The sequence below is a fragment of the Motacilla alba genome, chromosome 1A (genome assembly GCF_015832195.1).
Source record: "Motacilla alba alba isolate MOTALB_02 chromosome 1A, Motacilla_alba_V1.0_pri, whole genome shotgun sequence".
Taxonomy (NCBI): domain Eukaryota; kingdom Metazoa; phylum Chordata; class Aves; order Passeriformes; family Motacillidae; genus Motacilla; species Motacilla alba.
This window is the reverse complement of record NC_052031.1, coordinates 378269-395351: the sequence shown is the minus strand read 5'-3', so window position 1 is coordinate 395351 and position 17083 is coordinate 378269. Positions and strand designations below refer to the sequence as shown.

The window sequence follows — 17083 nt, the reverse complement described above, 5'->3', positions numbered from 1 at the left end:
CAGGATCACACAATCACACAGGATCACACAGGATCACACAGGATCACACAGGATCACACAATCACACCGGATCACACACAATCACACACAATCACACAGGATCACAAACAATCACACAATCACACACCATCACACAATCACACAGGATCACACAATCACACACAATCAATCACACACAATTCCCAGAATCACACAATCCCTGGGTGGGGAGAGACCTGCAAGGCCATCGAGTGCAGCCCAGCCAGACCCTGGCCCCCAGTGCCACACGCAGGCTTTGGTGACACAGCCAGGGATGGTGGCTGCAGCACCTCCCCGGGCAGCCATCCCAGAGCTTTCTCCCCTTTCTGGAAAAGCTTTTTCCTGCTCTCCAGCCTGAGTTTGCCTTGGCCCAGCTCGAGGCTGTGTGCTCTGGTTCTGTCAGCTGCTACTCCAGTTGCTACAGCTCCTGTTCCCCACCACATCCCAGCTCTGTCCCTCAGGGACAGCTCCCCAAAATCCAGCCCTCAGGAAGCCCCTTCTCCTTCCCTGCCTTTCCCAGTCCCATGTCCAGCCAAACCCAGCACCCCTGAAGTTCACAGCCCAATCCTGACTATTTTCTAACGTTCCAAAAAGTCTCCTTTCTGTGGGTATAAATAAAATATGAGACAAAAATGTAAAAACAGCTGAATAATTCAGGAGGGAGAATTATTTGAATAAGGAGCATCTAAATGCCCTCTGTCAGCAGAGCAGGGGAGGCAGAGGCAGGAAAAGGAGGCAATTTTCTGTAATGAACCCAATTCCTTTATTGCACCCAGCCAGCAGGTCCTGAACCTGGATTTGGTGCTCACTCCCTGATCCCACCTCCTCCATGCTGATCATTCACTCCTGACTCAGGGTTGATAAAAGTTATCCAAGACCCAAAAGGTCACTGCAATGCTGGGAAAGGAAGGGTAATGAGCTTTGTGACCTTCAGCAGAAAGGGAAGAGGAGCAAAATAACCACTTTGCCCAAAACACTCCTTTATTTTGAGCAGGAATTCTGGAGATGGTTCCTGGAAGTGCAGGGTCCCACAGCCCTCTCCAAAACTACAAAGAAAGCCTAAAATTACCAAAGAAGTCTGTAAGTGCCATGTCTTCCACGGCCATCACCCCTGCCACTGCAGGGAATCACAGCCCTCACTAAAGGCCCTGGGATTCCCGGGGCAGTGACCCAGCTGCAATCCCATCTCCAGAACTCTGAGGGCTCAGAACTGACACACAGGAGAGGCCACAGGCTCCAGCCAGGGATGTGACCTCCAGTGCCTCCAGATCCAGAGCCCAGCAGCAGCACCTGGAGCTGCTGGAGTGTCCAGAGAGGCCCCAGAGCTGCTCCAGGGCTGGAGCCCCTCAGCTCCTAGGGAGCCAGGCTGGCAGAGCTGGGGCTGCTCACCTGGAGAGGAGAAGCTCCAGGGAGAGCTCCGAGCCCCTGGCAGGGCCTGCAGGGGCTCCAGGAGAGCTGCAGAGGGACTGGGGACAAGGCATGGAGGGACAGCACACACGGAATGGCTGCCAGTGCCAGAGGGCAGCCATGGATGGGATCTTGGCCATGAGGAATTCCTGCCTGGGCTGGAATTGCCAGAGCAGCTGGGGCTGCCCCTGCATCCCTGGCAGTGCCCCAGGCCAGGCTGGACACTGGGGCTGCAGCAGCCTGGGACACTGGCAGGTGGCCCTGCCATGGCAGGGTGGCACTGCAGGGGCTCTGGGGTCCCTGCCCACACAAACCCTTCCAGGGCTCCATGAAAAGTCAACACTTCCCTAGCACAGGACCCTGTCAGGCCATGGCACAAAGGCTGGATCTGCCTCATTCCTGCAGGAGCAGTGAGGGAAATGAAAGATTTATGGAAGAGTAGCAGCTCCTGGCAGGGGAAGAGCTCCATGGCAAGCCCAGGATGGTCCCAGTGGCTTCCCAGTGCTGGGATGAGCCACATCCCATTCCCATCTTCACACACGGGCTTCCTGTCCCAGGAATTATCCCACAGTCAGGGAGGAACTGACAGCCCTGGATCAGGAGAAAAGATCCCCAGTGCCGCCTAAATTCAGAGCTCTGGCTGGACAGAGATATCTCGGGGGAATTGGGAGCCCCAGTCCCTTCCATGGCTCCTTCCAGCCCTTTCCTGACAGAATGTTGCCTCCAGGCCTAAAAGAGCCTTTTTTAGTTTCAGTCTCCTGGAGAATCTCCTGGAGTTTTAGGTTTGAACCAACGATAAGAAGCAGAAAACACAGGACATAAATAATTGAACGTTCATTGCAAAGAGCAAAGGAACAACAGCAGGAATGGAGCAAAACTGGGAAAATCAACACTTCTGGTACACACTGAATGTTATCTGGGAAATCAGGGAATCCTGGCATGGCTGGGTGGGCAGGGACCCCAGAGCCCCTGCAGTGCCAGCCTGCCATGGCAGGGCCACCTGCCAGTGTCCCAGGCTGCTGCAGCCCCAGCGTCCAGCCTGGCCTGGGGCACTGCCAGGGATGCAGGGGCAGCCCCAGCTGCTCTGGCAATTCCAGCCCAGCCCCTGCTCACCCTCCCAGCCTGGAATTCCTTCCCAATACCCCATCCATCCCTGCCCTCTGGCAGCCTCATGTCACTCCCCTTGTCCTGGCACTCCAGTTCTGGATGAACAATCCCCCTCTGGCTTCCTTTGAGATCCCTTCAGACCCTGAAGGTGCTGTGAGGTCCCCACACAACCCTCCCTTCTCCAGGCTGGAATTCCTTGGGTTTTTGCCTCAGCTGGATCAGGCCGGGACCTTTGGGCTCCCTGGCCCGCTCTCCTGCCTCTGGACAGAGCCAAGCCCCCAGAGGGCTGAAGGGGCCATTCAGAGCTGCTCCAGCTCCAAAGGAACATCCCTGCTCTGTGTGCTCCCTGCAGAGCGACCCAGCAGCCACTGCCAGCGCCCCCAGCACGCCCAGTGCCCCCAGTACTCACGATTCCAGTGCTGTGAGAAGTGGATCTGGCTCCGGCACATCCTGGAGCTGAGTGCTCTGGTCTCTGCTCAGCCTGATGATGTCACACAGGGTCTGGGAAGCGTTGGATTGCCTCTGGAAACAGGACAGGAGCAGCGTCAGTGCCGGGGCCAAGCCCAGCTAGGCTGGGATCAACCCCACTCCTGCTCCCCCTGGAGTTACTCAGGGCTGGACACTCCTGGAGCAGCAGCATCAACAGGCTTGGCACTTAAAGGAGATTGGCCCAAACGTGACCATCAAGAGCAGGCCAGGAGCTCAGGGGTGAGGATTCCTTTTTCTCTCCTCAATCCTGCTAATCTGCACATCTGCAACACAAACATGCCATCCTTCCTCCCCCTGCTCAGCCTTCCTGCTCGAGGAAACCCTTCACCATTTAATTCCTGGGGTTTAAAAGGCTTTCCAGGGGTGTTTGAGGAATTCATCCTCCGGTTCTGGCCATCAGGCAAAGCCTCTCTGCAGCTGCTGTACCTCAGCATCTGCTCCAACACAAATCCAATCCATGGGGATGTTCCCAGTTTTCCCCTCGCAGAGGGAAGTCTGCCTGGGATGAGCTGAGGGAATTGGGCTCAGAGAACTGCATTTTCTGGACTTCACAGCTGAATTCCTACTTGGGGCTAGAAAGATTTGAAAATGGCATAAAGTGGCTGATTTTAAAGGATCTTCCAGGAACAGCAGGTTCCTCCCTAATCCCAAGGGAAATCCCAGCTGTCTGTAGGATTGAAATGAACTGAGGCAGCAGAACCAAGAAACTGGGAGTAAAATAAGTCAAAAGCAGATGAGACCACTCCAAAACCCCTCATCTGGTGCTGAGCAGAAGATGGGACACCCCAAGGCCATCCCCCCGTGGCTCCTCCCCAGCTCACCGGGGCAAGGCAAACAGAAATCTCCTGGACCCTGCAGGACCCAGCCCCCCCAGATGCCCTGGTGCCACTCACATCCTCATCCTGGCTCGAATGGATCAGCTCCACGAGTCTCTGGATGATCCTGGCCTCATTCAGCCACTGCAGGGAAAAGAGCAGCAGAGAAAATCCTCAATGGATGTCCGAGAACTCAGAGCAAGAGGGGCTCTGGGAAGCTCTGCAGGAAGGGGAAGCCCTTCCTTCCCTCTCCAATCCCATCCCTGAGGCAGGGACAGGGGTGGATTCAGATTTGCATCCTGCCATGGAACTAACACGCAGGCCCTCTGGAAAACATGGGATGCTCCAGGGACAAACAGCCCCATCTGAGCAGCGGTGGCAGAACCCCGCCACGTTCTCCCAGCAGCTCCTGCTCTTCCTGCTGCTCACACCCAGCAATTCCACCTCCTGCCAGATGTTGGAACAGCTGTGACTGCACCTTCACCTTGCTCCACAACTTCCTGTTCTCCATGCAAACCATGCCCTATCCCCCTTTCTGGCCCAGGCAGAGCAGGAAGGTCCTCTCCAAAGGCTCCTTCCACTCCTCCCTCCCAGCCCCACGCGCAGGCTCAGCCCCTCACCCCCACCCCTTTCCATTCACATCCCACTCCTGTTCCAGGAAAACTGCTGGATGTGTGACATCCCCCAGACTCATCCCAACAATGCCCAAACTCAGCTGCCCGAGCAATGAGCAAACTTCCATTACAAGGAAAAACATTTCCAGGGATGGGTCTGGAGCCCCTCTGCTCTGGAGAGGCTGGGAGAGCTGGGGATGTTCCCCTGGAGAAGGGAAGGCTCCAGGGAGAGCTCCGAGCCCCTGGCAGGGCCTGCAGGGGCTCCAGGAGAGCTGCAGAGGGACTGGGGACAAGGCCTGCAGGGACAGCACCCAGGGAATGGCTGCCAGTGCCAGAGGGCAGCCATGGATGGGATCTTGGCCATGAGGAATTCCTGGCTGGGCTGGAATTGCCAGAGCAGCTGGGGCTGCCCCTGCATCCCTGCAGTGCCCCAGGCCAGGCTGGACACTGGGGCTGCAGCAGCCTGGGACACTGGCAGGTGGCCCTGCCCTGGCAGGGTGGCACTGCAGGGGCTCTGAGGTCCTCTCTAACCCAAACCTTTCCAGGATTCCTTGACCCTATGATTCCTTGAACATGGTAAGGGATTACACTAGTTACTGTCCCAACCAATGTCTGAATTTCTGAACACTGGGAAGAACACAGTTTCCCTTTCTCCAAGCTCTCCAGCTGGAATAAAGAGAGGTTGCTCCATGGAAAAATGAGTGGGAACCCCTCTGCTGCCAGGAGTGACCCAGGCTGCTGCCCTGGAGCCACAACGGGGCTGAGGGACCCCACGGAGCGACCCCAGCCCTGGGAACAGCAGCTGCCAGAGGGGTGGATCCGCCTCTGGGATGAAACACCCACAGACCCATGTGTCCTGAGCCAGGCAGGGACAGGGGCTGGGAGGGGAAGGGCCTCACGTTGAGCACGTCCTGGCGCAGCGCCGTGGGCTCCACGCAGCTGATGAGGCGCAGCAGCAGGTCCATCATGGCAGAGGTGTCGATGTGCTTTAGCACCAGGCTCAGGAACTTGTCCTTTTTCCTCAAAAATGAGATCACCTGTGGAAACAGGAGCTTGCACCAGCTGCCAGCAGGATACACAGCTCCCTCACGAATTCCCCATAGCTCCCTCACAACTCTCTCACAAATTCCCCACAGCTCCCTCAAAAATCCCCCAGAATTCCTCCACAACTCCCTCACAGCTTCCTCACAAATCCCTCACAATTCCCACAAGTCCCTCACAGCTCCCTCTCAACTCCTGGAGCTTCTCCTTCGTGTCCCAACCACCGACCTTGGGCTGGGAACTCTCCAGGAACAAGGGAATAATTCTTATTCCAAGGCAGCACCAAATCAGATCCTTTCAGCCAACTTTCCTCCCCTCTGTGCCACAGAGAAACCCAATGCCACGGAAGTAAGTGAAGCTGGAGGATCTTCCCTTCCTCTCAAGCTCCCTGCCAGGCAGCATTTACAGCCCCAGCACGGACTGGGGTGTGAGTATTCCTGAATCCCTGCTCAGCCCATGCTCAGCACCCCTTCCATAAGGAAGAGCCTGAGGCCTTGTTTATGGATGGGGATGACTCTGATGATTCTCAAAATGCCCTGGCATGCAAAGTGAAGCTTTAGCTGTGCCATGGGGATATCCCGGCCTGGCAGATCCCAACCCAAAACTGCGGGAAGAGTCTGTCCACACCAGCATGTCCCTGCACTGAGGAACTCTGAGAACTTTCCAGAGACTCCATTTCACCGCCAGCCTTAAACCCAACTCCGGGAACACCACGAGCTCACAGCAAGAACACGGCACGGGCAGTGCAGGGAACTCCCTGGATCGGGACAGATCCCGTCCCCACCTGTTCTGTTTTCCGTGCAATGAGGTTCCCGATGGTCTTGCTGAAGAAGCTGGCGAGGAGGGGGTTCAGGGGGGGCTCGTGGTCCAGGAAGTCGTAGAGGATGTTGAGCAGGGTCTCGTCCCCGCCCAGCTTGTCGTTGATCTGCGGCACGTCCGAGGTCAGCAGCTCGCAGGCCGTGTTGGGGTACCTGCAGTGACACACCCAGAGTGCCCACACGTGAGATGGGAACTGGAGACCTGCCCTCTGCAAAGGAACTCCAGGAATTCCTGCCTGGCAGGGCCTGGCACAGGTGCCCAGAGCAGCTGGGGCTGCCCCTGCATCCCTGGCAGTGCCCCAGGCCAGGCTGGACACTGGGGCTGGAGCAGCCTGGGACACTGGCAGGTGGCCCTGCCATGGCAGGCTGGCACTGCAGGGGCTCTGAGCTCCCTTCCCATCCAGCCCATCCCATGACTGATTCCCTCTGGTGAGGACACTTTTCCCACAATGGGTTATTAACGATTTGTGACCACAGCAGGTTTCTACACCAGGATCTTTCCCAATCTCTGTATTCCCTACAAGCCACTAGAACACTTCCAGGCCATCTGGGAGCTTTGACCCTTTCCCTGCACCATTCCCTTCCCCAGCAGCCTCCTCCTGCTCCTGCAGCCCCAGCCCTGGAGGTCCCAAAAGCCCCTCAGGCCCTGCTGCTGCTGTTCAGGCTTGGTGCTGCCCAAGGAGCTGAGGCTGAGGATGTCACTGTCACCACCACAGAGGGACCTTCCATCCCTTACAGCCCCAAGAGGACACCAGGACTCTTTTCCCCTTGTCCTGACTCATTCCATGCACAAAACACCCACAATGCCTAAAGACCTGTGGAGCCTCCCTGGGATACACTTCCCATGGACAGGGGAGCAATGGGAGCTCTCCCTGTCCCAGCAGGTTCTGCTCCTGCAGCTCTCACAGCCCCAGGTCTGATCCAGCCCCTCACCATTCCCGTTCTGGCACCACATCCAGCCCTGGGGGTTTCCAGGCTGCAGGGAACTCACCTCACCCGAACTCCCCCTCCGACCCGGGAAGCTGAGCTTCCCTCACCCCTGGGCTCAGCAGCTCCCTGGCAGATCCAAGATTCACACCCTCCTTTCCTGCTCCAGCCTCCTTTCAGGTGTTTCATTCCACAAGTTCTGTTTGGGCGGGGATTTACCAGGGACTTTTCCTCTTTGCAACTTCCCCTCTGAACTTTCTGAACCTCCATCCCGCTGTTCCAGGGATAAAGCCCTTGGATGATCCCCTCTCCAGGCATCCTGAGCCCCAGATCCTTCCAAAGCTATCGAGTTTCTCCCTGTTCCACTTCACCAACTTTTATAACCTTTCCTGAAGAGCCAAAAGTGGGATTCCATCTGGATTTGCACTGAGTCCATTCTTCCTTCTCAGCCTTTATTTATCCCAAAAGCTTCCCTGTTTCTAATGAGCTCAAACCCTCCTTTCCCTCTCCAGGCTATGGAGACGCTTCTGGGCCTGCTCTGCCTGGGAGTCCCAAGAGCTGCCAAGAAAATGCTCCATGAACATCAGAAATGCTCCATGAACATCAGAAATGCCCCATGAACATCAGCCCTCGGTGTCCCAGCAGGAATTTCCTTCTTGAAACCTCTGTCCTTGTGTCTCCCCTTCCCTCAGTCTTCACCTGTCTGGTAACAATCAGGGAATCCCGGAATGGGCTGGGTGGGCAGGGACCCCAGAGCCCCTGCAGTGCCACCCTGCCATGGCAGGGCCACCTGCCAGTGTGCCAGGCTGCTGCAGCCCCAGTGTCCAGCCTGGCCTGGGGCACTGCCAGGGATGCAGGGGCAGCCCCAGCTGCTCTGGCAATTCCAGCCCAGCCAGGAATTCCTCATGGCCAAGATCCCATCCATGGCTGCCCTCTGGCACTGGCAGCCATTCCCTGGGTGCTGTCCCTGCAGGCCTTGTCCCCAGTCCCTCTGCAGCTCTCCTGGAGCCCCTGCAGGCCCTGCCAGGGGCTCGGAGCTCTCCCTGGAGCCTTCCCTTCTCCAGGGGAACATTCCCAGCTCTCCAAGCCTCTCCAGGGCACAGGGGCTCCAGCGCTGGAGCAGCTCCTCTGGACTTGCTCCAGGTCCTGCTGCTGCTGGCCCCAGGGCTGACGCAGCTCTGCAGGTGGGTCCCAAATTCACCCTTCAGAGCAGGATCCTTGCACAGCAGCCACAGGATATTCCAAGTTATTACCCACGTACTCCTGGGCATTCCCTCACCTGGGAACAGCCACCTCACAGCTTACCCAACTCGTACCCAAAACCACACCTGAACGTGGCACTTCTGTGGCTTTCCACCAGCCCCAGCCCTGCTCCATCCCCACCAGGAAAAACCTGCCCGGTTTCATTTATTTATAGTCAGAGCAGCCTTTTATTTTTATATAAACTTCACAAAAGCAAACAAACTCCCCAAACCCAAATGTCAATGTTTTTGAGTATACACTGGGTTAAAAATACATAAACACAACTTTGGTGAGAGGCAAACCCCTGTGAGGAGCTCAGCGTGGTCTGAGCAGAGGCAGGGCCCGCCCGGAGCTGTGATCCCTGAAATCAGCAGGAGCTGGACGTGCAGCACACTGAAAACACCCCAGATTTTATTCATTTTTCAGCTCACTTTGTTCTGTGGGATTGGAAACCCACGGAGTTCAGAGGTTTCTACCTCTTGTGCTTCCCTTCCCTATAAAAACCTATTCAGGGGACTTTGGATTTTGAGGGAACAGCAGGTAAGATTTTTTGGAGACTTTATTTGAGACAGGATTTCTTTTTTACATTATTTGAGATTTGATTATTTGAGACATCACTTGAGCTATGTTTTTTCGGACACATTATTTGAAATAGGATTTGTTTTGGAGACCAACTCAATGTCAAACCATCAAAACCAAACCAATTCCCTCCAAACCCCCAAAGATGGAGCATCCCCAGGGCTGAAAGCCTCCCTCCCCTGCAGGAGGTGCCACCTCCGGCGGTGGGACGGAGCCCAGGTGGAATCTCAGCTGTCAGCCCCGGGGTCCCTGGCTGGCACGTCCCAGGGGAGCAGGGATCCAATACCTACTTGAATCGGACCTTCTCGTCCATGTCCACGGGGGGCTCGTGGGTGATGAGGGTGACCAGCTGCTCCATGCAGTGCTGCTGGCACAGGAAGTCCAGCAGCCGCCGGTTCTGGGCCTTGCATTCCTGCAGGACGTCATCCTCGTCCATCAGCTCCTCCAGGGTCACATCCTCCTTGTCCAGCAGCTTGTCCACGTGTGACGTTGTGTTCAAATCAAACTTCCAGAACATGGTGATGGGACACGACTGGCTGGGGGCGGGAAAGCACCGGTTACTGCTGCACACCACCTGTGCACCATCACGGGAGCGCTGAGGTCAGAGGAGACCTCTGAGAGCGCCGAGTCCCACCACCAACCCCATCCACTCCCACCCCGCGTCCTCACTGACACATCCACACATTTTTTGAACACTTCCAGGGATGGGGACTCCATCCCATCCAGTGCTTTCCAACCCTACTGGGGAAAGAATTTCCCCAAAATCCCCCCTGACCCTCCCCTGGCCCAGCCTGAGGCCGTTCCCTCTCCTCCTGTCCCTGTTCCCTGGGCACAGCCCGACCCCCCCGGCTGTCCCCTCCTGGCAGGGACTCGTGCAGAGCCACAAGGGCCCCCTGAGCCTCCTCTGCTCCAGGCTCAGCCCCTGCCCAGCTCCCCCAGCCCTGCTGGGGCTCCATTCCCAGCTCCGTTCCCTGGACACGCTCCAGGCCCTCAGGGCCGTTCTTGAGGCACTGCACTTGGAATCCTCCCTTTCCATCCACTCCTACCCAACCCTAGTTTGCCCTCTTGTTATCCTGATTTTTCTCTGTGTGAGTTCTATTAATGGCATTTTCCCACTTTGCTTTCCTAATACCTGAAATTTTGGAAAAGCTGTGAGTTACACCAAAGCAAGGCACTTTTCAGACCACTCCTAGGAGACTCTCCCAGGGCTCTTCCTCTTGCTTAACATTTCCTCTTCCAATTCTGCCCTTCACCATCTCACCTCAGCTCCTCAACAACCCTTCCCAGTGCTGTTCTGGCCACAGCAGGTACAGAATTCATGGAATTCCGGAATGGTTTGGATGGGCAGGGACCTCAGAGCCCCTGCAGTGCCACCCTGCCATGGCAGGGCCACCTGCCAGTGTCCCAGGCTGCTGCAGCCCCAGTGTCCAGCCTGGCCTGGGGCACTGCAGGGATGCAGGGGCAGCCCCAGCTGCTCTGGCAATTCCAGCCCAGCCAGGAATTCCTCATGGCCAAGATCCCATCCATGGCTGCCCTCTGGCACTGGCAGCCATTCCCTGTGTGCTGGCCCTGCAGGCTTTGTCCCCAGTCCCTCTGCAGCCATTAACACAAACAGCAGGCAGGGGCTGTCCTCCCCAGGGACACAGGGGACACAGCTCCCTGGGGACACATCCTGGGCAGTGCCAGCCCTGGCTCCCAGCTCTGCACACGCAGCCCCTGGGCTGAGCTGTGTCCCTGTGCCACATTCCCAGATGATCCAGCAGCACCACGTGATTCCATGCCCAGGATCACAAGGCTGTTTTTAACCCAACCCACATCCCCATTTCCGCACACAGAATTCTCTCCATCCATTCCTTTGGCTTTTCCCAGCATCCCAAAATGTCCCCGTGCCTGATCCTCTGCTGGTCACACTCTGCATAACCTCAGCCACAGAACAGCCTGGACACTGTCCTCCTGAAAACCCATCTTCCCCAGGAACGACACTGAGGGGGCTCTGCCTTCCATCACCAGAGCAGGGCCTTGCAAAAAGCTGAAGACCCCAATTTTCCCATTAGATTTTAAATCTCTCAGTCCTTCGTGGTATAACTTCCCCCGTGAGGCTTTGGGTGAAGCATTCACGGATCCAGCACATGGAGCACAGGAAAATCTGAGTTTCTTTCACACATCAGGATTTTCCCGCCTGGAATCCTGGGAGCAGCCCAGGAGAGCCCTGGAGTATGTCCAGGGAATGGAGCTGGGGCTGAGCCTGGAGCAGAGGAGGCTCAGGGGGACCTTGTGGCTCTGCACAAGTCCCTGCCAGGAGGGGACAGCCGGGGGGGGTCGGGCTGTGCCCCAGGGAACAGGGACAGGAGGAGAGGGAGCGGCCTCAGGCTGGGCCAGGGCAGCTCAGGGTGGAATCAGCAGCAATTTCCCCATGGAAAGGGGTCAGGCCTTGGGAGGGGCTGCCCAGGCAGCTTTGGAGTGCCCATCTCTGGAAGTGTCCCCAGAATTCCTGGAGGTGGCACTCAGGGCTCTGGGCTGGGGACAGGTGGGACAGGCACAGATTGGACTGGATGGGCTGGGAGGGCTTTTCCAGCCCCAGGGATTTTGAGAGTCTGGGATTTCAGCACTGAATTTCGGAGTTGGGAGCAGCCATCTGAATGTTCAACCTACGTGACACTGCAGTGACAGCACTGCTGGGCTCGGTGTGTTCCTCACAAACTGTTCTTTGGGTATTTTTAACCATCTCTGCTTGGTTACAAATTCACCGAGGGAAAATCTGGCACCAAAGGCCTTCAGTGAAGGAGGTTTGGGGGCTCAGTCAACCCAAATGCAGAAATATTCCTTCCAAAGGTGGAATTCACACAGAATTCTCACCTTCCCAACTGACACCCATTGTAATCCTGGCAATTCCACAGCTTTCCTGAACTTTTTGTACATCTCCAGGAAACGCTGCCTGACCTTCCCTGTGAGAGTGGAGAGGGGCTGGGCTGGAATTGCCAGAGCAGCTGGGGCTGCCCCTGCATCCCTGGCAGTGCCCCAGGCCAGGCTGGACACTGGGGCTGGAGCAGCCTGGGACACCGGCAGGTGGCCCTGCCATGGCAGGGTGGCACTGCAGGGGCTCTGGGGTCCCTTCCCATCCAACCCATTCCAGAGCTTTCTGATTCCACGGGATTTACTACTTCTCCCATCTCAGTGCTGAAATTCAGGTCACTCTTGCCACCAGTAAAGCAGAGATGTTTTCCCTTTTCCCAGTGTACACTGACAGCCCTTCCTGGCTGCTGATTTTATTTCTGGAATATCCAAAGAGAGCAACCCCCACGAGGGCTCCAGGAGAGCAGCTCTGGGTCATGCCTGCTGCGGGGCTGGACCTGAGGTGCATTCCAGGGAGCATCTCCCAGCGCCACGCAGGGACACGCCAGTGTCAGCCCAAGCCCGTGTTCACTACCACGGCTCTGCAGGGCTGGGAAGGAGCAGCGAGGCTGCAGCCAAGGAGAGCCCCTGCAGGCACCAGGCTCTGGCACAGCTCATTAACAACAGCAATTAAAGACCCTCTGCAGGGGCACCAACAGCTCAGGGAATCCTGGAATGGCTGGGTGGGCAGGGACCTCAGAGCCCCTGCAGTGCCACGTCCCAGTGTCCCAGGCTGCTGCAGCCCCAGTGTCCAGCCTCGCCTGGGGCACTGCCAGGGATGCAGGGGCAGCCCCAGCTGCTCTGGGCACCTGTGCCAGGCCCTGCCCACCCTCCCAGGCAGGAATTCCCTCCCAGTAGCCCATCCAGCCCTGCCCTCCCTCAGCCCGAGGCTCCAGGAAGGTGATTGCTGTAGCTGTGCCTCTGGGCCCCATTTGGACTGGAGCCCCCTGCCCAGCACAGCAGCACCAGTTTCCAACCCAAACCTGAATTCCTACTGATGATAACAAACAGTGCTGGGGTGCTTCAACTCTGGGACAATGCAGGAGATTGTAATCTCCCTGTTCTAACACAGAATTCCAAGACTAACAAACTCTGCTTCCTCAAGGCTGGGAATATTCAATTCCCTGCCAACAAAATTCCAGCTGAGTTTATAAAGTTCCAACGAGTAATGCACTTGCTGCTAAAAACCCCACCCAAAGGACCCCTCTGCCACCTCTGCTCTGTTCAGCTCTTTTTCTCCTCCATCTGCTCAGGAGCTAGGGGGAGGACGCATATTTTATTTTATTTTGGTTATATGTTGTTTTGTGTTATTTTATTTTATGGTATTTAATTTTGTTTTGTTTTCCACCCTCCCCAGAGCAGTGTCCTGGACAGTACCTGCCCCAGAGCTACTCATTTGCATAAAGGATAACAATCAATGTTTTACACAGAAAGTTCTGAGCCCAAGGAGCTCTGCCTGGGAATTCCAACGGGGAATTCGTCCTTTCCTTATTTATTTTCCATGGATGATCACCCAGCCTCCTGCTGCCAGCAGCTCCAGGAAACCAAGGCTCCCTTAGGGGACTGCAGGGGGAACAGCAGGGAAGCAACACGGGGCTGTGGTGCTGGGGACAGGGTCACTCCAAAGGGACCCGGGGGCACGGTGCTGGGGACAGGGTGACACCCAGGTGACTCCAAAGGGACCCGGGGGCACGGTGTCAGTGCCAGGGTCACCCCCAGGTGACTCCAGAGGGAGCCGGGGGCGCGGTGTCAGTGCCAGCGTCACTCTCAGGTGACTCCAAAGGGACCCGGGGGCGCGGTGTCAGTGCCAGGGTCACTCCCAGGTGACTCCAGAGGGACCCAGGGGCATGGTGCTGCTGCCAGGGTCACTCCCAGGTGACTCCAGAGGGAGCTGGGGGTGAGGTGCTGCTGCCAGAGTCACTCCCAGGTGACTCCAGAGGGACCCAGGGGTGCGGTGTCAGTGCCAGCGTCACTCCCAGGTGACTCCAGAGGGAGCTGGGGGCGTGGTGCTGGGACAGGGTCACTCCCAGGTGACTCCAAAGGGACCCGGGGGTGCCGTGCCGCTGCCAGGGTCACTCCCAGGTGACTCCAGAGGGACCCGGGGGTGCGGTGTCAGTGCCAGGGTCACTCCCAGGTGACTCCAGAGGGACCCGGGGGTGTGGTGCCAGTGCCAGGGTCACTCCCAGGTGACTCCCCGGCCCCGGAGCTTTCCCAGCCCCCCTGTCCCCACAGCTCCAGGAGTATCCAGGCCCCGGGTTGCTGGGATTTCTCCCAGGGCTATTCCCAGCCAGTTCTGTGTCACCAAGGGCCCCCCTGAGCCTCAGCAAACACAGGCAAAGCATTTTCAAACCCTTCCAAAACGCTCTGTGCGCTCCAACACTGGGAAAAGTGAACAGGGAGGGGCAGAAACCCCCCAGGCAACTGCTCCTGGAAATCAGGACCAAATTCCCAAGATTTACTGATTTTTCAGGTCCATTTAAGATCATTCCTGCTAAAATAAAACACGGAATGTTTTTACTAGGGGGCACATGGAAGTGCTGAAGGAGGGACATTCCCAAAAGGAGTTTTGGGATCCTCCTGCCATCCCGGTAACATCCAGCACAAAATCCCAAAGCCAATCCCAGCTCCAGCAGCTCTGGTCCACCCTCCCAGTTCCACCCAGGGTGGATTTTAGCCTGGACAGACATAGATTCCTGATGGGAATTTCAAGCTTTTTTTTTTTTTTTTTTTTTTTTTGCCAAGTTTTAATACAAAATCTCCCCTATTTCCTCCATAAGAATAAATAATTTTAAGCTTTGCTACACAAAGCAACAAAAAATATCCCAAAATGTAGGGAATTCCCTCCAACCCAGTATGGGAAGAAGTCTGGAGAACACCAGGACCACACATCCATCCAAGAACTCTCCACCTTTAATTCCAGTTATCCAGTAACAGTTATCCCAGCTCCGGGGAATGAAATCTCACTGTACTGAACCTGCTGAACGTGAACCCCCAAATCAGCTTTTCCAGCAAACTGTTCCACCACTGGGAAATCCACCTGGAAAACACAGATGGACAGGGCCAGGCTGGTCAATGGCTCAGCTGAATTCCCAGGGACGGGCTGGGCATGGAATTCCCAAGCAGCTTTAGAGCAACACTCCCTCCTTTCAGTGACTCAGCAGCGGGATGAGAGGGAAGAGATGAATCAACACAAACTAGAAAGAGGAAAAGGCACAGGAAGATCCCAAACCGGTGGATTTGGGAGTGATCCCAGAAGGATCACTGCTCCCAAGAGGAACAGCATGGAATCAACAGCTGCTTGGGACACAAAAATAATTAGGCTGAGCCTACCAAAGCCGTCCCAAGGACCAGGGAGCTCCCAGCCCCATCCAGCCTGGCCTTGGGCACTGCCAGGGATCCAGGGGCAGCCCCAGCTTCTCAGGGAATTCCATCCCAGCAGGAATTCCTTCCCAATATCCCACCCAACCATTCCAATCTGTGCATCTTTAACTCATCACCAATTTCCATGGGACAACTTGTTTTACATCAAATCTCTCCCCTTGGAGCACTAGGGGAGCTTTTCCCAGCAGAATTCCCAAGAGGAAAATGCCAGTCAGCCACTCCACTGCTGGCCTGGGAAGGATCCCGCTGCTCCCACACCTCCAGGGAATGCCAGGCAGGGAATCCACAAAGGAATTGCTGCTGCAGGAGAGGCAGCTCCTCCTGCGTGCCCTGAGCAGCTCTGCTGGATGGTTCCCACTCCTCCTCGGGGAACTCCGGTGAGAGATCCCAGCTGCTCCTTTTCCTGCCCCACAGTGAGTGCACAGTGTGGCACTGCCACAGGGAATTTCCTGCCACAGCCACAGCAGTGCCAGGAGAACAGGGAAAGAGGAGTTCCGTGCCCTTCCCAGGCATTATGGACCCGAGCTCAGGTTCTGAGAGGCACTTCTTCCCAGCTGAACCTGGTTTTAGGGAGGATCCTGGCCAGCACACCATGAACTCCAGGATCCCTGAGGCTGGAAAAGCCCCCCCAGCCCATCCAGTCCCAGCTGTGCCCAATGCCCACTGTCCCCAGCCCAGAGCCCTGAGTGCCACCTCCAGGAATTCCTGGGACACCTCCAGGGATGGGGACAGCAAAGCTGCCTGGGCAGCCCCTGCCAAGGCCTGACCCCCTTTCCATGGGGAAAAAGCCAGCCCAGGCTCAAGGATGGCACAGGGACACAGGGACAGAGCCCCTCAGCCCGGACTCCATCCCAGGAACATCCCTGGGACACCAGAGTTCCCTCTCAAGTGGCTCAAGGTATTAAATACCAGGCTCCATCCCAGGGGCAGCCACCAGAACTGAGCACCCAGCACCACAGAGCTCAGCCTCACTACTGGGAATTAATTGGTGCCTTAATGAGGAACTTCACAGGCACTGGCCAGAAATCCCCCAGTGCTGGGCTGATCCCACAGGGGAGGGGGATTCAGCCCTTTGCTCAGGTGAGACCCCACCTGCAGAGCAGCCCTGGGGCCAACAGCAGCAGCACCTGGAGCTGCTTCAGGGCTGGAGCCCCTCAGCTCCCAGGGAGCCAGGCTGGCAGAGCTGGGAATGCTCACCTGGAGAGGAGAAGGCTCCAGGGAGAGCTTCCAGCACATTGCAGGGCCTGCAGGGGCTCCAGGAGAGCTGCAGAGGGACTGGGGACAAGGCCTGCAGGGACAGCACCCAGGGAATGGCTGCCAGTGCCAGAGGGCAGCCGTGGATGGGATCTTGGCCATGAGGAATTCCTGCCTGGGCTGGAATTGCCAGAGCAGCTGGGGCTGCCCCTGCATCCCTGGCAGTGCCCCAGGCCAGGCTGGACACTGGGGCTGCAGCAGCCTGGGACACTGGGACGTGGCCCTGCCCTGGCAGGGTGGCACTGCAGAGGCTCTGGGGTCCCTGCCCACCCAGCCATGCCAAGACAAAAGGACAGGGAGATGTTCCTACCTTCAGTAGAAGTTTCTTCAAACGTGAAATCTCCTCCACGGACAGAGAAACATTTGGGTTACAGTTCCTGGAATAGACCCAGCTTCAGGAAATGGTTTTCATCCAGTGTGAATTCCTTTGCAAGCTTCCAATCCTGGAAAAGATTTTTTAAAGTTACTAATAACCACAGGTACCTGAGGGCCAAAGGCT

General features: G+C 56.7%; 1 protein-coding gene across 2 annotated transcripts in view; it reads right to left on the bottom strand.

Annotated features, from left to right (window-relative positions):
- The window catches only part of PPP6R2 (protein phosphatase 6 regulatory subunit 2), a 64517-nt gene that overhangs the window by 26222 nt on the left and 21212 nt on the right, over nt 1-17083 (bottom strand). The window contains exons 2-7 of one of the 2 annotated variants that reach the window (XM_038153804.1): nt 16895-17027; nt 9348-9593; nt 6276-6462; nt 5350-5487; nt 3915-3980; nt 2942-3054 (exon numbers count right to left, since the gene is read on the bottom strand). In XM_038153804.1, the coding sequence (XP_038009732.1) occupies nt 2942-3054; nt 3915-3980; nt 5350-5487; nt 6276-6462; nt 9348-9574 (731 nt within the window). In that variant the 5' untranslated portion in view covers nt 9575-9593; nt 16895-17027. The remainder of the gene's footprint in view (nt 1-2941; nt 3055-3914; nt 3981-5349; nt 5488-6275; nt 6463-9347; nt 9594-16894; nt 17028-17083) is intronic. The other variant, XM_038153806.1, reaches the window with a different exon arrangement.